This window comes from Loxodonta africana, chromosome 5 (genome assembly GCF_030014295.1).
Source record: "Loxodonta africana isolate mLoxAfr1 chromosome 5, mLoxAfr1.hap2, whole genome shotgun sequence".
Classification (NCBI taxonomy): domain Eukaryota; kingdom Metazoa; phylum Chordata; class Mammalia; order Proboscidea; family Elephantidae; genus Loxodonta; species Loxodonta africana.
Window position 1 is genome coordinate 36007349 of NC_087346.1, and position 24648 is coordinate 36031996.

General features: G+C 37.4%; 1 protein-coding gene across 1 annotated transcript in view; it reads right to left on the bottom strand.

The window, feature by feature from the left end:
• Window positions 1-24410, bottom strand: part of FAM241A (family with sequence similarity 241 member A) — a 61300-nt gene extending 36890 nt beyond the window's left edge. The window contains exon 1 of the mRNA XM_003410400.3: window positions 24225-24410. Coding sequence (XP_003410448.1) covers window positions 24225-24395 — 171 coding nt within the window. The 5' untranslated portion in view covers window positions 24396-24410. The remainder of the gene's footprint in view (window positions 1-24224) is intronic.
• Window positions 24411-24648: the final 238 nt, after the last annotated feature.

The following is a 24648-nucleotide window of genomic DNA, read 5'->3' on the forward strand; positions in this document are numbered from 1 at the left end:
GATGCGTATTCTTCTGTTGATGAGTGTTGTATAGATGACTGCTAGTTCCAGTTGGTTTATAGAGTTGTTCAAGTCTTCTATTTCTTTGTTACTCTTCTGCCTAGTTGTTCTATTATTAAAAGTTTTTTATTACTGTTAATTTGTTTATTTCTCTCTTCAGTTCTCCTAAGTTTTTGCTGATGTTTTGGATGTATTTTGTGGTTTTCTTGATAGGTACCCGTATGTTTGTAATCATTATATCTTCCTGATAGACTGACCTTTTTACCATTATGAAATGTCTGTCTTTATCTCTAGTAATAGTTTTTGTTTTCAAATCTATTTTGTCTGTTATTACTATAGCCGTTACAACTTTTTATGGTTGATATTTGTATGGCATATCTTTTCCTATCCTTTTACTTTCAACCTACTTGTATCTTTGAATCTAAAGTATGTCTCCTATAGACAACATATAGCTGGATTCTCTTTTTTTTTAAAACCCAATATGAAAATCTCTGCCTTGTGATTGTTTAATCCATTCATATTTAATGTTCTTATTGATTTGGCTGGACTTATATCTGCCATTTTGCTTTCTATATGTCTTATGTCTTTTTTGTTCTTGTATTCCTCTTATATTAGTTTCTTTTGTATTAGGTGAATATTTTCTAGTGCCACAAATGTAATCCTGACGTAATTTTTTAACTAAATTTTTTAGTTGTTTTCTTAGTGGTTGCTCTTGGGCTGAAAATATACACCTTAATTTATAAAAATATACCTCAGATTTATATTAAAGTAGTTCCAGAATATGGAAACTTTACTCCCATATAGCTCTATTCCTCCATTTTGTGTGTATATACTACTTATCAGAATCTATCTCAAGATTTACACTAAATTAATTTGTGAAATGTAGAAATGTAGAAACTTTACCTCTATGTACCTCCACCCACTTTTCCTTGGTTGTGCTATTACTGTTATACAAATCTATGTCTTTACATATTACAAACCCAAAAATATACTGTTAAAATTGTTACTTTATATAATCTTATGTTTTGTAAAGAAGCTGAGAAAAGAAAGAAGAAAAAGCATATATCTATATAATTATAATACTACATTCTTATTTACCCTTCCTGGCTCTCTTCATTCCTTCTGTGAATTTGAGTTACCATTTGGAATCATTTTCTTATTCCAACACAACTTTATTCTCTCCTGCTTCCTTTGTGTCAAACATGTTACATTCCAGTTTGTTATAGGCTTAAGAACACAATTATATACATATTATTCTATGTAATTGCCTTTAAATCAGTCAAGAGATGATCATATATGCAATTATACTGTCTTTTATAATTATCTATATAATTATCTTTACCACAGCTCTTTGTTTTTGTTTCTTTGTGCGAATTCAAATTATCGTCTTATGTCATCTTGAAGAACTTCCTTTAATAGTTGTTAATAGATAGGTCTACTGGCCAAAAAAAGAAAAAAATTCAGTTTTTATTTATCTGAGAATTTCTTTATTTCACCTTTATTTTTGAAAGATAATTTTACTGGATATAAACTTCTTGGATGATAGGTTTTTACTTCCAGCCCCTTGAATATACCATCCCAATGTGTTCTGGCCTCCAATGTTTCTGATGAGAAGTCAGCTGTTAATTTTATTGGGCTCCTTTGTATGTGATGACGCTTCTCTCTTGCTGCTTTTCAAATTTTCTTTGTCTTCCAATATTTTGACTATGATATGTCTGGTGAGGCTCTCTTTGCATTTATCCTTCTCAGAGTTCATTGAATTTCTTTGATATGTACATTAATGTTTTTCATTAAGTTTGGGAATTTTTCAGTTATTATATATTAGGTTATTTTTTCTGCCCCCTTCTCTACCCACTCCTACTGTTACCACATTATTTGTATGTTGGTGTGCTTAATTGTGTCCCACATTTCTCTAAAGCTCTGTTCATTTTTTTTTTCTGTTCTTCAGATTGCATAATCTCTATCAATTTATTTTCAAGTTTACAATTTTTTTCTTCTGCCAGCTCAAAGCTACTACTGAATCCCTCTAGTGAATTTTCATTTTGTTTATTGTACTTTTCAACTCTAGAATTTCCTTTAAAAAATTTCTCTCTATTGATATTCTCTACTTAATGAAACACTGTTATCATATTTCCTTTCATTCTTTTAAGCATTGTTTTAATTCTTTGAACACATTTATAATACCAATTTTGAAGTCTTTGTCTGCTAAGTCCAGCATCTGACCCCTTCAAAAGCAGTTCTTATTGCCTGTTTTTTTTGTGTGGGTCCAATATTAAGCATGTTTCATAAATTTTTGTTGATAACTGAACATTTGAAATAATATATTGTAGCAACACTAAATACTGATTCCTCCCCCCTCCCCAGAGGGTTGTTGTTGTTAGTATTGCTGTTTGCTTGATTGTTTTTTTGTTCAGTAACTCAGCTAAACTAATCATGCAAAGTCTATTTTCCTGTAGTGTGCAGCTTCTGATATTCCTATTCATATTTCCTGCCCCCACCCCCCTTGTTTTCATCCTCTAGCCTGCCCTGGGTTAGCATAAGCCACTTATTGGCTTAAGTCCCCTTAGCCAGTTAGATTTTTACCCTTTACCATTAGATGTATCTATAGCATGGAGACTGCCATCACAGTTCAGGAAGTTTACATTTTTGTCTTATGTTAATCCAGGAGGTTCCCATTCTGATTGCTCCTAAGAGGGTGCCTTGGGCTTGTAGACAGTTTTTCAAACTGCTAGGGACGACTACGATATTGTTTTTAAGCCTAGCGTCTTAGGAGTTGACCCTGTGTCACAGTAACTTATTGTTCAATCAGTGTTTGGTCAGAGGCTGTGTGTTTAAGCCCCTTGTCCAGTGAGGATTTTGCCCTGTGTTGACTGCTCTGTGTGAAGTTTGAGGGATGCTTTCAAGTCTGCCCCATATCCTGCTATAGTAGCTCCTGAGTGGGTGCAGCCTAGCACATGCACATTGCCTTCCTAATCTTCAGAGCTGACTGTGATCTTCTTGGGTGACTCTTGCCCTGGTTCTCCTTTTCAAACTTCTGTCTGCTCTGTTATTTTGATGTATCATGGAGCTATTAACCAAAAAACAAAAACAAACAAAAAAACCCATGGCCATCAAGTCGATTCCAACTCATAGTAACCCTATAAGACAGAGTAGAACTGCCCCATAGGGTTTCTAAGGCTGTAAATCTTTACAGAAACACACTGCCACATCTTTCACAGAGCTACCAGCCTCCACTTAATTGCACTCCACTAAGATCTGTATTGTTTTCAACACCATTTTAGGCATGGAGTTCTCCACTCTCTTTTCCAAATAAAGTCAGTACTCTCAGGCAGGTCTGGGGAGTCCTTTACCCTTATGATTTGCTAGTTTTCTGAATCAGTCCTGAAACTTTAAACATTTTAAAGAGTGTTTTTTATTCTTTATATGTCCTGTGGTGGTCAAATTCTGGGTACCATTCAACTTTTGAGGACGTATTTAATCAGATAGTTCTTCTAACATAGGAAAAAAAAAACCTTACATATCAATATAAATATATTTTATAAATATATGTGGATTTATATAAATAAATATAACTTTATTTATACTTAAAGTTTAAATTAATAAAAAACAATGGCTTCCATTTTCTCCTTCCTCGTCCTCTCACACCCACCATTAAGTAGGCAATTTCCCTTCTTTGCTCAGGACAGCCTACCAAGTATTTTAGCTGGTAATTAACTCATGTTTTTCATTAAGACTAAGGCAAGTTTAGGAAACCCTGGTAACATAGTGGTTAACAGCTTTGGCTGCTAACCAAAAGGTCAGTGGTTCGAATCCACCAGGCACTCCTTGGAAACCATATGGGGCAGATCTATTCTATCGTATAGGGTCGCTATGAGTCAGAATTGACTCGATGGTAACTGGTTTGGTTTTTTTTGGTTAAGGCAAGTTTGGAGCCCTGGTGGACAGTGGTTAAAAGCTACTACTGCTAACCAAAAGGCAGGCAGTTCAAATTCACCAGGAACTCCTCTGAAAGCATATGGGGCAGCTCTACTCTGTTCTACAGGGTTGCTATGAGTCGGAATCGATTCCACAGCAAAGGGTTTGGTTTTCTGGTAAGGCAAGTTAACTGGAAATTCTAATCTCAGAATAGTCCTGTTTTTCCCTTAGTTGCTTTTACTATATTAAATATCACACTCAAATATGTTCTTTAAAACACTTTTTAGCATAATCAAAGTATTTTCTACCAATATTTACAGTCCTCTAGAAAAATTCTTAACTGACGCATGAATGTTGTTAGAAGTAAATCAAGAATGCTCTGTGAGCCTTAAAATTATCTTCTCTTTTTTACTCCCCACATGAAATAACTGGCAGTCCAGGAGGAAGAAAATAAAGACAAACATACTAATACACATAAAAACAAAAGAAAACTACCTTATGCTATCATTAATATTCAACATAACACTTGTGATTATTTTACTGTAGAATCATTTTCACTTTATAGAACCAATTCAATAAACATTTTTTTTCCTGATGCCTATAATGTATTAGATAAATAAGACTACATCCTTAACTTCAAGAAGCTAACAGTCTAATACGGAGGTTAAGATTTATATACAAATTAGTTTATTTCAGAGTATAATGTGACAAGTGTTTAATAGTTCAAAATGCTTGGCATTTAGGTCAAAAAAGGAGTTGATCTGGTAAAAAAATTTTATCAGAAGAATTGGCAAAAAAAAAATTAGTGCAATCGTTTCAAATATTTGCCTGTTAGATGCTGTTCTTAAAAATGTTTAACTGCTTTTGTCTTGTTATATAACAGGATAGGTGCTTAAAGCACTGATGTACCACAAACTGAGTGTGTGGTTATCAAAAACATCTTTACTTCAGCATTCAGTCATGTGCAAAGACTCATTTCTTGTTTTTTTTATTCCTCTTCATCTCAAAGTCTGGCTTTATATAGGGATGTTCTGAAATGTGTAAGCCTTGAAAACAAGAACTAAATAATGTTTAAATTAAGTCTTTAACCAATTTCACAACACATTTATTAATAAAGGAGCCCTGGTGGTGCAGTGGTTAAGAGCTCAGCTGCCAACTAAATGGTCCGCAGTCTGAATCCACCAGGTGCTCCTTGGAAACCCTACACGGCAGTTCTACTCCGTCCTGTAAGGTTGCTATGCGTCAGAGTTGACCTGATGGCAACAGGGTTTATTAATAAAAACAATAGCTAACATTTATTAAATATCTGTTATGTGTCTAGTATTGTTTTAAGTACTGCTATCTTCAAAACAACTCCATGAAATAAGAATCATTATTATCCTGAAATAAGGAAATTGAGCAAGAAAGATTACATAATCTAGTTAAAATCATATAGTAACTGGTGAAGTAGACACACATTTAGGCAATCTGTCTCTGAAGCCCATGTTCTAAAATCCTATACTACCTGCTTTCTTATAATTATAAACTCAATCTTATGATTATTCACATTCTATTTACTTTAATATATCAGTATTTGACAGCAGTTCAAACAGTTAAACTTGCTTTGATTCATTTATATTAAACAAAAATAAATTATTTAAAAATGGTTTTGTGGTGTTTACATTTGGCCTTCTGTACAGTATAGTACCTCATCTCAATAGTGATTCTTACTATTTGGCCAGGATTTTAAAATTTTCTTAAAAATAAACACCAAAATCAACCTCTAACTCTTAATCCCACTCCTGTCCTTCCAGAAGAAAAGGAAAGCAACAGAAGTTGGTATAAGGACTAAGCACACAGAATACTTCAGAAGCAGATTTTTCCTCCCAACCACCTCTAATTAAGAGAGAAAATGTATCTTCTTTAGCAAGAAAACCACCACATTTTTTTCATGAAATTTCTTGCCTTAGTAGTATATGTTTAATAATGACTGAGAAGAACAATAAATTAGCATGTGCAAAATGACCATGGAAAGGTTACCTTTACTGATAACAGAATTTTTGATTGAATATTATTATGAAGTGACAATAAGAAGGAGGAAGAACAATGATAGAAAGAAGCAGGTTGGGCGTCAGTTTTGGAGGGATTTTGAGTCACTAAAAATTCTTCTTCCAAAAAGTAACTGAGATTTTGCTCTACTTCATCTTCTCCACCATCCCACTCTGCCTCTCACAAGGAAGACTTTTTTGAAAAAGAACTTGTTACCTTCTTATGAAGGGCAGGAGTACCATATTTGGGAAACACCAACTGGATGCAGTATCGCACAGGAAGGAAGGAAGACAAACACATCAAAATTATTGAGGAAGAAGCATTATGAGTTTTAGCTGCTCATATAAATGGTTGCATATTTAGCCCATTTTTGCTCCATTTTTAGGTTAGTAGTCAAATGCTAAAGACTGGTGGTTCAGTGGTTAAGTGCTTGGCTGCTAACAAAAAGGTTAGCAGTTTGAACCCACCAGCCACTCCGCGGGAGAAAGATGTGGCAGTCTGCTTCCGTAAAGGTTATACCCTTGAAGACCCTATAGGGCAGTTCTACTCTGTCCTGTAGGGTCCCTATGAGTTGTGATCGACTCAATGGCAAACCACTTGTGCTACCCACGGAGTTGGTATGTCTAATGGACCCACACAAATATATGAACCATCCTTGTTAGAATTAAGTTGTCTTTAAAATTAACTTCTCATTATTAATTTCTTACTCAGATCTGTAATAGAATTTGTCTCCTAAAGAAGTTAACAGTACTTACGCATCTGACAATTTTTCAAAAAGCTATGAAAATGCCATTCATATAACGATGCTGGGGAGTTGTCTATTATGCCTTGCATTCTAAGAGCTTCTTGTTTTGTATGCTGCACTTTTTGTCAAACCTAGTGACTTGCCTGATTCTTTTCTTTGTAGCTCTGAAATAACCATTGTTGTGTTGGAACTGACCTGAAGGCAATGGGTTTGGTGTTTTGGTTTTTGGTGCAATTCTTAAAGAGCCCTGGTGACTCAGCGGTTAAGTGCTCACTTGCTAAACAAAAGGTGCAGTTCAAACCCACCAAGTGCTCTGCAGGATAAAGATCTGGCAATCTGCTTCCATAAAGATTTACAGCCTTGGAAACCATATGGGGCAGTTTACTCTGTCCTATAAGTTACTATGAGTGTGAACCGACTTGACGGCGATGGGTTAACAGGTGCAATTCTTATTAAATGAAATGCCTATTAAGTTATCAATCCATCACTTGGACTAAGTGAGGGGAAAAGTTTAATTATTTTTCAATATTTATTTATGGCACTAAACAATCTGCAGTACTCTAGTCTTTAGGTAAAGAAAACTATATGTTTATGACATTTTTTATGGAAGAAATTCTTTGAAAAGCAGTCTATCTATACGAAGCAGCCATATTTTATAATGAAGATTATTAGTTGTTTTAATTTTAGGTGCAGGATGATGTAGTGAGAAAGACCAGAAGTTTTCAGCTTATATGATAAAACTTGTAGTTACATTCCAAAGTTATGATCTTCTCGTCTCAGAAAGTTTTGCACCTGTACTTTATGCAAGATGCGTCGTGCCTTATTTGTGGTAAGCCTGCAGGCCTTTGTGACTTACCAGACTGATAGCTGCTTACTTTCAGGAAACCACACTCTGGTTTCTTGATGTCTCCCATGTTCTCCCTGAGTATCATTAATCTTTGATTACTGAACTCTAGCTCCGATAATTCACAAAACTTGACTCACAGAATATGCTGTCTTGTTAAAAAAAAAAAAATCAAAACAAATAAGCAAAACCCTTCAGCCAATTTAGTTCAACAAATAATTAAATTCCTACCAGAAGCAAAGTAAGTACTGTGAGATATACAAAATAAATGATCCATATTCTCTGCTATTAAGCTGCTTAATATATGGGGAAAGATATGTACCCAAATCGCCACATTAAAACACTGCTGCACTCTTCTTTACTAAAAAAAAAAAAAAAAGATGAGTACTTTTATAAAAGATTCACAGTTTTCTTCTTACTCTTCTGAGTATTCTCCGCTCAGGTAACTTCTGATTCCAGATTTGTGTGCTCAACTGCATATTCAACATTTCTACGTGAATGTCTTAAAGGAGCTTCAAACTCAACATGCCTAATATTAAACTCAAAACTATTTGTCCTACATTTGGGTCTTCATCTAGGGTCCCCTACTTGAATGAATAGTAGCCCAGCAGTGCAAGTCTGAATGAAGCCTAAGAGTCATTCTAAATGTCCTCACCTCCTTCATCCTCTTTGGTTTACCTTTGCTGGTTTGTTCCTTCTGAGTTTATGTGTTAGAACTCCTCAGGGGCTTATTTGTAGGCCATCTTCTCTTCTTACTTTATATTCTTTCCTGATGGAGATTTCATCTAATGATTTAATTGAGGGAAGTGGTAGTTCAGTAGCATAATTTTCACCTTCCATATGGGAGAACCAGGCTGGATTCCCAGCCAATGCACCTTAAGTGCAACCACCGCTAGTCTGTCATTAGAGGCTTGCGTGTTGTTACGATGCTGAACAGTGGAACTTCCAGACTAAGTCAGACTAGGAAGAAAGACCTGGTAATCTACTTCTGAAACTCAGCCAGTGAAGACCCTATGCGTAACAACAGTCCAATTCCATTGTGCATGGATTTGCCATGAGTCAGGGGCCGACTTGGCAGCAGCTAATAACAATGATGATTTAATTAATGCTTATATGGTTTATATGCTGAAGACTCAATTTTTAATCACACCTTGGCTAACAGAAAATTAGTGAAATATTTTTCATCTTTCAGAAAAAAATTCTGTAGTTTTAATTTGATTTTCCCATTTTTAAATAAAAAAGTTTTTTTTTCTAACTTCACTTGCTTATTAGCCTTTTGTTCAATAAACTTGTTAAACACATATATTCCAAGCATTAGCTTCTCACAAAAACTCTTTAGAATAGGTGCCATTAGGCTTTAGAGGTCAAGTGACTTCTTGAGAGTCAGACAACCAACCAGGATTTGAACCAGGAATCTTCTGACTACAAATTCTGAGCTTTTTCCAATAAACTTAGATTCTAATTCATGGCAGTCCCGCGTGTGAGAGTACAACTGTATTCCATAAAGCTTTTAATGGCTCGAATTTTTAGAAGGAGGTTACCAGGCCTTTCTTCCAAAGCACCTCTGAGTGGACTTGAACCTATAACCTTTTGGTTAGCAGTTGAGTATGCTAACCATTTGCACCCCCCCAGGACTCTGTAGTTTATCAGAAAATGCCTTTTTTGAAAATGCACTTTGCTACAGGTAACTTACATCTATACTTCTTGTCCTCGCCCCCTCATATCAGGTAATCAAACCTCAAAATCTCTTAGTGCAAAGGAACTGAGCCAGGTATTAAAAATAAAGAAGAAAGCAAAATCTTTAAACAAACTCATTATAAGATACAATACCTAATTCTCCTTAAGAAATTCACTTAAAAAAATTGCGAACTGAGGTAAGTCCGTAATTAATTGACCTTTTCCTCTCATCTTTCCGCAAAGGAACAAACGAATAAAATGATAATAAGAAACAGAGAATGGAAAGGGGGGGATGGGTGAGAAAAACTGAGAATCTAGGTTCAGGAGAGATATAAGTTATCACGATTACTAAGACTGAACTTCAGGTTCGGCTATGCTCTCTCGGGGAGTCAAAGCAAAAGGAGGGGCACTGTCAAATGAGTAATTCTCACTTCCTTTAGGTGTCTGCTCAGATATCACCTCTGTGAGCCCTTCTGTTACCACCTAATTTAAAATAGCAGCCCCATCCCACACCCATTATCCCCCTTCCCTGCTTTTATTTTTCTCCATAGCACTGATGTACTTGTTCATTTATTCATTGTTCCTTTCTCCCTACTACTGATAGTAATGCAAAATAATTCTTATCTACAGACCTGCAAGACTTATGAAGGGAGAGATTTATGTTCGTTTGTATACCTGGTACCTAGAACAAAAAAAAAAAAAAACTGGAAAATAGGAGCTGAATATATTTTTTGAATGAATGGATTAAAAAGCTATCTGGTAACTATATGCTAGCCAGAAAGATAAGAAACAAACAAATAATAAGTACAAAAAAAGTCTGTAATATAATGACTACAATCAGTTATTAAAGCAATTGACATTCAGTGTGATGTAAGTGGAGAAAGAAAATACCTTCATTACATAGACAGGTTGTCAGCGCAACTAGTGTCTTAAAACAGCCAAGTACAGAGTACCCAAGGACATTGATAACCAAACAACTAATCATTTAAATTTCAAGGGAAAAATATTATCATCTAGAAATGGTAGAGTCATTATGCATTTTTTTAATTATATTACTGTTAAATAAATTCTACATAGCAAATAACAAAGGAAGAAGTTTGGTACTTTAATTTTTTTCTTCACAAATTTATTCTCAAGTGTTTTACATTGGGTAATTTTATTGCTGTCAGTGATGGTCATGCTAAATGGTTAATTCTCTATGAAGAAATCATTCATGCTTGCCCTGCTTTAAATTTAAAAGCTTAAACTACATCTGTTTCACTCCTGTGAAACTCTTCAGTAGACAACCCAAAAGTTGTCTCTGAAACCAATGACCACTCAACACGTGGAAAAATATGCTAGGATCACATGAACAACCAACTGGGATTTGTATGCTAAATAAAAACTTGACATAGATATGGAATCCCTGGAGCAGCAATCTTGTTCTCATCAAAATTTGTTTTTCAGCAGTCATATTAGCATCAGGTTAATTTTAGTTATATACCTCAACAGAAAGAACTAAGAAAAGGAAATCAAGCCATGCTTTTTTACATGTGTATAAACTATGCATTTTTACATGTACACTAAATGTATGCATTCAGTATTTCCATGGGAGAAGATCAGAACAGAATTAATATTTTCTAGAGCACAACACTGTAAAGGGAGAGATGAGGTACCCTCAATATCCTCATTCAGTATAAGCAAAAAAGATAACTGAGTATCTCCAATGAAAAACTATGCATTGTTTAGAACACTGTTTAGTCTTCATGACCTTCGAGCTGCTCTACAAATCTGTAAATTATAGATAGCTAGCAATGCAAACTAATTCTTACAGATAGACATGTAAACAAATTCTGTTCCAGTGGCAGTTAAATTCACCTCCCTCCCCGTCACAGAAAAATCCAGTTCCATGTCTATTTGTAAATTCATCTCAACATTTTCTTTACTCTCTCTCTCTGTACATATATTTGGTTCTTTGATTTCTCCTTTGAACATGTGTAACATTTACCTGGTTCCTTCATTAATAGTGAGATAAACAATATCTTTAACGTTCACTTTATATTTAATGAGAGCTATGATTTTACCCCCCCCACCGCCTCCTTTTTTAAAAAGTATCCTTTAGCATGGCCATTATTGAAATGGCTGGTCTGAATTTTAACTTAAGCTAGCTCTGGGCTTCATTTACTATCTTTTCTATGTTCAGTTCAGGAAAAAAAAAAAAAAAAAAAACGCAAATTTAGATCAAGCACATTAATTAATACCAGGTAACATTCTAAGTTCCTATGTTTGTTAGCCTTTCATCTTCCTTATATTGCAGTGGTTTTTAAATACAGCATAAAAGTAATCTAATCTTTGTCTAAATTCTTACAAACCTTACGGTGGTCTTTAGCTCAGTGCACAACGAACACCACCAGTTTCTTTTCTGTTGATTCTAACAAGACAGTATGCTCCTACTATACACAATGACCAAGTTTTTCCCTCCTCAAAGCTCACTTTTGTCGTGGTAATTTCTCCTGGTAAGCCATATTGCTTCAGCAAAGATATAAATTCAGATTTTTACTAGCAGTGTCTTTTTAGAGAGGAGTTTCGATAGAAGCTCAGAGAAGTTTTATACTAGCTCAGAGATGCCGAAATAATTTCCTGAAGCACTTGCCATATGATGTGATCTCTGCTCTCATGGAGGTTATGTTGTGTGTGTGTGGGGGGGGGGGGTGGGGAAGAGAATGGGAGAGGAATGGAGAACAGAAAACAAACATGTTAACAAACGAATAAATGAGGTGATTTCAAATAGTGATATAAGGTATGGAAAAGAAAAGAGGGTAATGGAATAGAAGAAGACAGGGTGGGGTTGTTCCTTCTATAAAGCAGTCAGAGTTGAGATCTTTGAGAAGGTAACAGTTAAGGCAATGACATAAAGATCTGCCAAGGAAAGGTCTGGAGGAAGGAGTTCCAGGCTGAGGTCCTGAGATAGAAATAAGCTGGCTGTGTTAGTGCAGTGATTTGCACTTTGATCCACAATAAGAGATATATTTTATATCCCAACCCAGTACATACAAACTAAAGTTCCACAAAATGGCACTCATACTATGTGGGATCACTCTGACAATTTCTATTCTATCCTGTCCTATCCTAACCTATCCACAATCCACTAAATTGATTTCATGGCCCAACACTGGCTTGGTGGTTAAGAGCTTGGGCTTTAAGCATAGAGTTGAAGCTCAACTCTGCAACTTACTAGCTGTGATACTTTCAGTATGTTATTTTACCTCCCTGTGCTGCAGTTTTTTCATCTTTAACGTAGGAGTAATAATAGTATGTACTTCGTGAATTTGACTGATACCAGATTGCCCACCAGAAGCACTGCACCAATTTATACTCCTAACTTTGTTGTTGTTGTTGTTAGGTTCCTTGAGTCAGTTCTGACTCATAGTGCCCTATGGTGCGACAGAATGAATCACTGCCCGATCCACTGCCATCCTCATAATCGTTGCTGTGTGTGAGCTAATTGTTGCAGCCACTGTGTCAATTCAACTTGTCGAGGGTATTCCTCTTTTTCACCAACCCTCTACCTTATCAAGCATGATGTCCTTCTCCAGGGACTTGTCCCTTCTGATAACTTGTCCAAAGTACGCGAGAAGAAGTCTTGCCATCCTCGCTTTCAAGGAATACTCTGGCTGTACTTCTTCCAAGACAGAATTGTTTGTTCTTCTGGCAGTCCATGGTATATTCAATATTCTTTGCCAACACTATAACTCATAATTCATTAACAACCTGTGATATGCAGATGACATAACCTTGCTTGCTGAAAGCGAAGAGGACTCGAAGCACTTACTGATAAAGATCAAAGACTACAGCCTTCAGTATGGATTACACCTCAACATAAAAAAACCAAAAATCCTCACAACTGGACCAATAAGCAACATCATGATAAAAGTAGAAAAGACTGAAGTTGTCAAGGATTACATTTTACTCGGATCCACAATCAATGCCCTTGGAAACGGCAGTCAAGAAATCAAATGACATATCACAGCGGGCCAATCTGCTGCAAAAGACTTCTTTAAAGTGTTAAAAAGCAAAGATGTGACTTTGAGGACTAAGGTGCGCCCAACCCAAGCCATGATATTTTCAGTAACCCCAAATGCATGTGAAAGCTGGACAATGAATAAGGAAGACCTACGAAGAATTGATACCTTTGAATAATGGTGTTGGCAAAGAATACTGAATATACTATGGACTATCAGAAGAACAAACAAATCTGTTTTGGAAGAAGTACAGTCAGAATGCTCCCTAGAAAGGAGGATGGCAAGACTTTATCTCATGTACTTTGGACATGTTACAAGGCAGGAGCAGCCCCCTGAGAAGGACATCATGCTTGGTAAAGTAGAAGGTCAGCAGAAAAGAGGAAGACCCTCAATGAGACAGACTGACGCAGTGACTGCAACAATGGGTTCAAACATAGCAATGACTGGGATGGCCCAGGACTGGGCAGTGTTTCGTTCTGTTGTACATAGGGTCACTATGAGTCATGTTATAGGTTGAATTGTGTCCCACAAAAATGTGTGCCAACTTGGCTAGGCCATGATTTCCAGCACTGTGGCGTTGTCCTGCATTTTGTGATCTGATGTAGTTATCCTATGTGTTGTAAATCCTAACCTCTATGATGTTAACAAAGCAGGACTCAACCTACATGATTAGGTTGTATCTTGAGTCAATCTCTTTTGAGATATAAAAGAGAGAAGCCAGCAGAGAGAGAGGGACCTCCTCTCACCAGAAAGAAGAGTCAGGAGCACAGCATGTCCTCTGGACCCTGGGTCCCTGCGCTGAGAAACTCCTACACCCAGGGGCCATTGATAACAAGGACCTTCCTCTAGAGCTGACACAGAAATCATTCTTCTGGAGCTGTCGCCCTGAATTTGGACTTCTAGCCTCCTAAACTGTGAGAGAATACATTTCTGCTTGTTAAAGCCATCCACTTGTGCTGTTTCTGTTATAGCAACACTAGACAACTGAGACAAGTTGGAGCCCACTTGACAGCACCTAACAAGAACAAAATGTAACTTGGCTGCAATTTTCACTTCCTGCAAAATATACAAAAATTGTATGTCATATATATAAATTTACTAACTATATAAAGCTTTACCTAACTGCAACATTGTAGAATTATATGACTTATAACTTGCTTATCATTTACAACTAAATGCAAAGTTATAGCATTGTCTTGAACACTTGACTCCCACTAAATTATGCAGAGCCAATAAAGGAAGAAAAAGCTTTTTGGGTGGATAGATAAAATCAAATGTTCATGAATTAATTTTGAAATGGCTATAAATTGAAAAATACTAAAATTTGTTTTCATTTTAATCAGTAATGATCATTATTTAAAAAACCATAAATTACAACTGCAAACATACACAGCCCTTCTCCCCTCCCCAAGTATTTAAAGAGATACACACAACTTCAGGGCTATCTAGCAAATATATTAAAACATTTGTCTAGTGTAGGGGAAGGAAATGGGTATATGAAGAAAAAAATAAATAAGAGAAGTGCTTTGTCTGAACTAATGATAGATAAGAGTAGGCCATAAAGTGAAAAATATGATTAAACTGCAGGTTAAAAAAATGCTCTATTTGTACTTTTCCTAAAATCTACTTAAAAAAAATTAAGTCTCTGGTGACATTATCAAGTTGCATATGCAGGATTACCCTGGTGGCGTAGTGGTTAAGTGCCACAGCTCCTAACCAGGAGGTCAGCAGTTGGAATCCGCCGGTTGCTCCTTGGAAACCGTATCGGCAGTTCAACTCTGTCCTATAGGTTCGCTATGAGTCTTAATCGACTTGACGGCACTGGGTTTGGTTTTTTTTGTTTATGCAGGATAGTTTGCTAGATGGTACTACAAGTAGCCGGAAAAGCTTACCTATTGAAAGTAGCCCAAATCAAACATCTTTCCCTTAAAAATGACTTTCCCTCTCAATTCTCAACTTATAAGCCCGTGACAATTTCACTTTTGCTATGTGTTTACCTCCGAAAACTACAGAAGAGGAAACATTAATTCAAGCACAGTCACGGATTTGCGATTCACAAGACATTAAACTTAAATTTCTTGTCCCCGCAGATAGGGTGTATACATGCAAGTAAAATTTTGATCAGGAGAATAAAAAATAAAAATCAATTTTTTTGATTAGTTGGAGAGGAAATGTAAAAAAATCTCAAACACATATTAGAAACAAAGCTATCAAAGGAAATACAGTGAAAAGCATAAATGGAAATTTGTTTAATTTTTTAAACATTATGTTTAGATATTAAATATTAATAATAAATTTATTTTTCATTGTCCATGAAGTTCAAAACATTTGCACCATGCTTTCTTTTTGATCAGAACTCTGATAAGCTACAGTTGTTGCCATAAGAAAAGAGCAACAACAAAAAAAAGTCAACCATTTCCTCTTTCCATGCCAAGAAAAGGCACAGTTAAGAATGAGACTAAATGAAAAAAGCAAAACAACCCCCCACCACTGGATATGGGGGAAAAAAATTAGATCAGAAGCTAGAACGTATCTTTTGCATCAAGTCCGTTGGAAATTGAGTTTCTCTGCTCAAATGAAACTTCTCTTAGAATGTCTTATCAATTCCTTTAAGCACTCCCCCATCCCCCACACATAAAAAAATACACATGCTTAATGAGTCAAAACACAACTAGTAGGGACCCTTAAGGTTTTTGAAGACATGTGGCTGCTACTACAAGATAAGACTGTAACTCCAGAGACTAGCAAAACTGAAGGTACTGTGGCTAAGGCTCAGGAAGATGGGGATAGAGATACAGAGTTTCCACTTCTGTCTCTCATGGCAAGGCTGATGTCATGGTACTTTTAGTTTTTTCCCTCTAACCTTAATTCTTTTTTTTTTTTTTAATATACCACTTCTTTTGAATAGAAAATTGAGAATAACGTCTACAAAGGCAGGTAGGCACTCTTTTTCCTACTAACGGTTAATGACCATAAGAGAAAAACAAAACAAAAAAACTGAATACACAAAAAGCAATATAATTTAGGTTGGGAATTCACCTTTGTCTTAGATAAATATAAAACACTTAATTTACCCGATGTTTAGATTATGAACTGTTAATACTTCATTCAATAAATAAATAATATTCAGTAAATCTGAAACCTACCTGTACTAAAAACATAGTTCTATAATGTGGTTAGTTGAGAGGAAAAAGCAGAAGGGAATAAGAGAAAAAGATGACAAAGAGAGAAGGTGAGGGAGGAACAAGTAGCTAGTATTTATTGTGCTATGCATTTTATATACTTATATACTTCACTGAATCCTCATAAGAACTTTAAGAGGGGAGTAGTCTTATATCCATTACAAAGACGAAATTGAGTTTTTGAGGGATTAAGTAATTAGGATCACAGGGCTAATAACGTAAATTCAGGACTCAAACTTAGAATTGCCATATTCCAAAACTTTTCATTTTTCTATAATGCTCAGCTTCTGAAAAGGAGAGAAAAATGGAAAGTGGGGAGGGGATGGATGGAGAAGTGGTGGAGATAAAAGAATAAAAGAAAATGGAGTAATGAGACAGACAAAAGGAAGCAATAGAAAGGAGATTAGTAGCAAAGAGGGACAGAAAAGGAATGGGAGAGGGAGAGTGAAATAGAGAAAGTCACAAATGAGGAGTTGTTGAAGAAGTGACACAGAAAAGATCTGTTGGGAATTACCTGTTTGGAATGTATGCATCATGAAAATAAACATTTTTTAACCTATCCATTGGAGTATCTATTAGCAGAGTAATTATCTTGACAACTCAAATCACTGTAACCCTTATATATTCAGATCAGGGTTTCTCAACTTTGTTGCTATTGACATTTTGAATTGGATAATTCATTGTTGTGGAAGACTGTTCTGTGCATTTCTAAGATGTTTGGCTGCATCCCTGGCCTCTCTGCCCATCAGGAAGACCTCTGCCATCTTGATTATAAAAATATCTCCAGACTCTTCCAAATGTCACCTGGGGGGCAAAATTGCTCCCAGCTGAGAAGCACTGATTTAGAGATTCCACTCCTGATAATGATAAAAAAAAAAAGAACAAAAAATGCTTACCATGGTCAAAATTATCCTCCTAGTTATTCTAGTAACTGGAGTATCTTTAGGAACAAAACGAGATTAAGTTGAGGGCTGAATTCACCTAAACTCAAGTATAGGATTGCCTGCAACCTGCTTTTAAAAAGGAGGTGGATTTAAATGAATATCTTTTGTCAAAGTCTCTGTTCTCACATCATGTGGGAGGGTTCTTTGTATATATGGAACGAACACTGGTTTGGGAGTTGGGAGACTTGGATTCTGGCCTGCTGTAGTACTAGTTAGTTGCAGGTTGTAGTACAAATCATTTGGCCTGGGGGAAAAGTGTTGGCTTCCTCGTGCCTTACGAAGAGTTCAAATATACACTTTTGGGGAAACAGGTGAATAACTTCCTTGTATATATTACTGATACTAGGTTAAACAACAAGTATGGTGAATACAGTGAATTGGCTTGCTTATCCTCTATTCCCTTGCCAATCTAAGTGTAGTTCATGGGCACAGTATCAGTATCACTCAGAGGCTGGTTAGAGATGTAAAATCCCAGGCCCAACCTCAGACCAACTGAATCAGAATCTGCATTTAACAAGATGCTGAGATGACTGGTACGCGCATTAAAGTTGACAAGCACAGTTCTATTCCACTTATGGCCTAGGGTACATCTCTAACTGCAGAGGCTGGAAAACTTAAAAATTACATTTCTCACAATTCTTTTCAGTTAGGAGTCTAGTTGAAAAATAAGTTGGACTGTTTGATCACAGGTAATACTTATATGCATAATATGTGCTGGCAATTGCTCTAAACACCTTACGTATATCATTAACTCATGTAATCCTCCCAACAGTTTTATGAAATTGATACAATTATTATTCCTATTATACAGATGAAGAAACTGAAGCTCAGAGAGGTTAATGAACTTGCCCATTTACAGTTAGTAAATGTCAGAGTCAGGATTTAAACTTAGGAATTCTGAATCTAGAATCTGTGCTGTTAATCATCTGTCTAATGATAGATCAAAAAGTAAGCATAGAACCCTCCGTCCCTCCTGTTTCTTTTTCCAAGCTCACCTCACGAAACATACTTATGTAAATGCTTTTATAGAGGTTCCTTCACTTATTTACTTAACAAATATCTATGAGCTAGGTATTGTTCTGAAAGTTCCAGGCATTATAAAAGGTATGAATTATGAACTGAAGCATTACCATTTGAAAGTAAGCAAAATTATTCTTATCTATAGACCAAAACCACCAAACCCATTGCCGTTGAGTAGATTCTGCCTCATAGGGACCCTAGACAACACAGTAAAACTACCCTATAGGGTTTCGAAGGTGCGTCTGATGGATTTGAACTGCCAACCTTTGGGTTAGCAGCTATAGCTCTTAACCACTGGTACCATCAGAGTTTCTATCTATAGACAGGATGATTATTTACAAGAATATGCAAAAGAATTAAGTCTAAGAGGTATTAATGTTAAAATTAATAAAATAATTCAGAAAGGTAGCCAGTTAAAAACTACATGTATAAAACCCAATAGCAAGAAATCAACAAGAGGAAAACATGATGTGAGGGGAAAAAAAAGAAATCCCTTCTACAATACTAACAAAGGTATAAAAGTTTAATATAGACCTTAGTATATATAACTACCACAAACCATAAAACCAAACCCATCACTGTCAAGTCGATTCCAACTCATAGTGACCCTACGGGAAAAGAGTAAAACTGTCTCATAGAGTTTCCTAGGAACAGCTGATGGATTCACCTGCCAACCTTTTGGTTAGTAGCTGAGGTCTTAATCACTGTGCCACCAGGGTTATAACTACAATAAAGTATCATGAAGCAAGGGAGAACATGGATTATTCAATGATTAGAAAAAAAAAAAAATTAGCTCCCAATTTCATACAATCCAACAAATCATTCAAAAGAGATTAACACATAAGATTCAAAAAGAAAAGCATAAAAACACATATACAAGAAAATATAGGTAGATATTTGACTGTAGGATTAGAAAGACTTTTCTAAACAAACATATAAGTATGTGTAGGTACATGTGTGTGTTTTGTGGGTGTATGAAATTACCAAAAAAAGAAATTCCATTGGCAAATAAAAAGTTAAAGCATTTCTTGGCAAATGTTTTATTACCTATATATTTACCACATAAAAATAAATAATTTCTAAATAAAAAATATCACAAACAAAATAATAATGTAAATAGCAAATGGAAACATTTAAAATCAATTTGAAATAAGGGATTAATGTCTTTATAATTTAATATTCTTTCAAATTATTAAGAAAAACATTAATATGCTAAAAATGGTCAAAGAACTGATTAAAAAGAAATACAAATGCCCAATAAATATACGAATGGTTTAGTAAACTTCTCTAGCAATATCTTATAATAACAAGACATAATTTTTTCTACTAAACTGGCAAAGATTAACCTATAATTATACTGTTCAAAGTTGGCATGGCTGGTTTCCAATCAGCACTCTTACACATCAGTGCTGCAAGTGTATACTGATAAAACCTTTCTTAAATGCAATTCTTTAGGATTTTCAAGAGGCCTCTTGAAGACCTAGTTCTTCCACTTCTAGGACTCTATTCCAAGGTAGGACTGTGGACAAAGATTTACAAGTAAAGATTTTCATTACATTATTTATAAAAGAAAGTTGGAAACAACTTACATGTGCAGTGTTAGGGGACTGGACCGTTAGGCAGCCCTAAAAATAGTTTTATAAAGAATTTTTGGTAGCAAAGAGAAAATCAACAATATGTTAGGAGATAAAACAAAATGCTAAATTCTATTTGTGTTAAATATGTCAAAAGTATAAATGTACACATCTATATACACACACACACAGGGATAGATATATGAATATAGTAATATCATATATTTGATACCAACATATTACCTGGAATGGGATTTCAAATGCTACTGTTTTCTTCTTTACATCTTTCTCAATTTCTTTATTTTCCAAAGTATGTATTAATTTTATAATAATAAAGAACATAAAGCCAAAGTCAACCTAAGGATAATGGGGACCTCCCAAACTCTAGGTAAGTAGGGCCATCTTAAGTTACCCAGGTTGTGAACTGTACACTATGCCACACCTAAGCAGGTGCCATTCCATTATAGTCATGTAGTAACAGGACTGGTATTTAGTCTCCCAGCTGGTCAGTAGGGCAGAGAATCTCTTACATAAACCCACAATGGCTCTCCCAGTCCTGGACACAATGGGATCACCTCTCATACACATGATTATCAACATGCATGTGGGATAGTTATGCCTTGCTCCTTCAGTTCCTTGGGTGTTCCCTACAGTTGCTTTTCTCCCTGCTCATCTCTCTTAAAGGCCCGACTTCAAACCAGAAATGGTTCTTTAATCTAGTGGGTTTGACCCTTCCTTCCCTAGGCTACTTGATTTTAACCAGGCCTCCTTCATCAATCATCCTACCTAGAAAGAAGGACAGAGGAACTTGTTTTCTCTTAGATGGAGTAGTATGGCTATAATACCTTAGTTATTAATAAAATACCTCTATTAATATCAATATTTCAGTATTATATGAAATAAATACTAAAAAATGGATACATTTTGATAAGGCACTCTAAGCTAATGCAAGAGCCTTCCAGGTTGAGGGAAGGACAGGAATCTTTCAGACGGGGATGGAAATCAGTGATAAGGCAAGGATGTATGTACGGAAGCGTTTAGCTTGGGGAAAAGCCCAGGCAGAAACCTCCTTAATCAACATATGGGGCAGGGAAAAAACTCTCTGTGATGGAAACTGAAAGAGAAAGGGGTTTAATACAAATAAAATAAAATGTTTACAAAATCATTGAAAGAGCTAGAGGGGCAAAAGCTCCCGGAGTTACTGAGTTCAAGAGCACACCACCATAGCCCTGATCAAGATGTGAAGAGGCCCCTGCTGCCACAAGTCCCTCTCCACATGCACCAGGCTACTAAGGTTCTGGAACACCGAATGAGAATATTAAGCAGAAAGAACAGCAGGAAGATGGCCTCTGCCTCATTTCCAGCTAATTAGTTTTGGTTCTGTTTCTGTTTATCTTGTTTCTATGGGAAATTTTACTCTAAGTTCTAAATAACCAACCTACAAACCAATTTTTCAAAAATAATCCATTTGTATCCATTGTAATTTGGAATCTCTATGTCCTTAAAATAATCAACAAAACAAATAAGTGAACAACACCCGCAGCCCCATCAACCTTAGGAAAAAACTAAATGACTCCTTGGCCTATGTTTGATAGTTGTTAATTTCATTTACCTTTTCCTCAAATATTTTTATACCTATAAAGTTATCTATGAGTCGGAATCGACTCGACGGCAGTGGGTTTGGTTTTGGTTTTTGGAAAGTTATCTCAATCATCATTGCAAGGCAGTATACAAAAATTAAAAATTTCACTTGCAGAACCCAGAAAAAAGGCTACAAAAGAAATCTTTGTGATAGCATCCCCAAGAGCTGATTTATCATGAAAATTTGCTTCTCACACCAATGGGTTGGGTTGGACCAAATTTTTGCTTGTTTTTGGCTTATTCATAAGAAGTTCTTTGGTGCTGATGTAAGAAGAAATATAGCATATCTAATTAAAACATAAATTTTAATTATTGTGGATGTAAGCTTAAAACCCAAAACCAAAAAAAAAAAAAGCTTAGAGTACATAAATAGGTCATGAAATAAAGTAAAAGCAATAACATTTTCAAAAGAGAACAGGAAAATGAATTTTTACAACACACAATGAAAGAGAAAGAAGTGGGTATGCAAATTGATATCTTTTTTAATAGCATACATGTTTCCTTCTTTTTCGTTTTGCTCTTTTTCTTTGTATGAAACAATTTTGGAAGTCCAGAGCTATTGATGGTACAAAATCCACAGAAGTTTAAATGAAGTATTTTACCTGATTCCTGTGATGGTTAATATTATGCGCCCACTTGGCTAGGCCATGATTCTCAGTATTATGTAAGTATCCTCCATTTTGTGATCTGATGTAAGAGGCGTTTCCTTGGGGGTGTGGCCTGCATCCAATATCTATGGATCTCTCCCAGTCTTTTTCACTCTCTCTCTGCCTTGATCCCACATCTGACTCATTATCATCTGACCTCCAGTTCTTGGGATGTGAGCCAGCAGCCTGTCACCTGACAAGCAGATTTTGGGATTTGCCAGCTCCTGCAGCTCCATGAGCCAGCAGCCTGCCATCCAACCTGCTGATTTTGAGTTCGTCAGCCCTGCAACCATATGAGTCAGGAGAAAACTCCAGCCTGACCCAGGGATTTGGGATTTGCCAGCCATCACAACTGTGTGAGCCATTTCCTTGAAATAACTCTCTCTCTCTCTACATATATATACATATATGTGGAGCCCTGGTGGCGCAGTGATTAAATGCTCAGCTGCTTACCTAAATGTCAGCAGCTGGAATCCACCAGCTACTCCTTGGAAACCCTACCAGGCAGTTCTACTCTGTCCTACAGGGTGGCTATGAGTCAATATTGACTCTACAGCAATGGGTTTACACACACACACACACACACACACACACGTATGTGAAGCCTAAGACAACCCCTCACAATCATTTGAAAATTTACTTTGGAAACTTCACCCCCCTCTCCCAGGTGAGTTCCTGTGGGGTGTTTTCTTCACTTTTCCAGTTGAGCAAGCAAGGTAAAAGGAAACCAAGTCCTTTAACTACTGAGTCATGGTACAGTTAACACAGGAAAACCACCAGGAAGGGAATCAGAAAGATCTCCTAGCTACCAATTATTTGCTTCAGTCACCATCTCTTAAATTATCACATGGATGAAAAATTCACTCCTTCAGTTTCCTAAGTAACATAATTATATGTTGAAATTATATTATTGAAATAATAGAAGTTATGCTTTATCTGTTAATGCATTTAGCGATGAGACTCAAGGTTGTGAAATGTGACAAAAAGGGCAAACGGAGAAAGAAGGATGATGAGAGGAGACAGGTATCAACTGATTATCCCAGCAGTACAGGCTCTAGTAAAGGCAAATAATCATTTGAATTACTCCTCCTTAATGCATTATGAAGGCTGACTTATCTCAGGAATTTTTGAAGGTCTAATTACTGTATTTGCTGGTGAAAATTCATCCCACATGTAACTCAATTTCTCCTGCCCACGCGCTTCACTTTCTTTCATTAAACTTCTTGCCTGATATTGTACACATTTAATGTGTTGGAATGCCCACTGTCACACTTTACTTAGTGAGATCAAATTCAGGGAATTTCAAAAATTAGTCAGCTTCTCTTTTCCCTTAGCATGGCTGGTCTCTTATACTCTTTCCCTTTGATAATTTCTCGCAAACGTTTCCACCTTTTAACTCAAATTTAGATCTCCTTTCTTTCCACCATGTGAAGACCTTGCTCAGAGAGTCTCTGTCTGTTGTAACACTCGCTCCTACACATGCCTTCAGGCACCGACTGCACCGTCTAGAGAAAGGCACCCACACCTTACAGACACGCTATTTATTCACTCCCGCAGGTCTGGGTGTGTGTTCAGAAACGCAAGATGGAGGGCGAGGGGAGCAGCACGTCCCCTAAAACACGGCACAGGGATACGGATTTGAACCTGAAGTTTTATATGTAAGGTTTTCCCGTAGGTGACCGTTATGGGGAGGCATTTCCACAGAGCCTGGAACGCCGACCCGAGCGAGAATCGCCTGCCCGACGGCGTAGCAGGGCCGTCTGTCACCGCGAGCTGCCGGACCCCGGGGCGGAACTTCCCTTCGCACGCGCGCCACCTGCAGCCCGGCCCGGACGCGCCGTCTAATCGCTCCTCCGGGCGGCTTCCCCGAGCGCCGCGGCGACAAGCGCCCCAAGAGGGGCAGAGCCGAGGCGCGGCCGGCCAGCCGGGCCACTACCCTCCGCCGCCGGCTGGGGCTCCGGGCCGGGGCCGGGCCACTTCCCTCCGCCGCCCCTCCCCGGGCTCACCTGGTCGTGATCCTCCTTTGGGAGCCGCTCTTGCCGCCGCGGGCTCGCCCCGGGCTCCGGCTCGCTCCCCGCCGCCGCTCGCTTCGCCAGCGCGTTCCCGTCCTCGTCGCGTTCCCCGCCGCCGCCGCCGCCTCCATCGCCGCCCCGCAGCAGCTGCCCGGCCGAACACATCCCGCTGCCAACTGCCGCCGCCGGGCACGGACGCCGGAGGGCCGAGTTGCGACGCGCGAGGCAGCGACCGCCGCCCGAGGGCCGCCCTAGGATCGGCCGCGCCCGCCGCGGACAGGCGCTCGCAGAGCCCGCCCCACCGGCCTGGGAGCCAGAAGTGCCAGCCCGGTCGGGTCCCTTCTGTCACCGGCTCACCCCGCCCGGGCCGCCGGGGCGGAGCCCACGCGGGGGCGGGGCTAGAGGGGGCGGAGCCAAC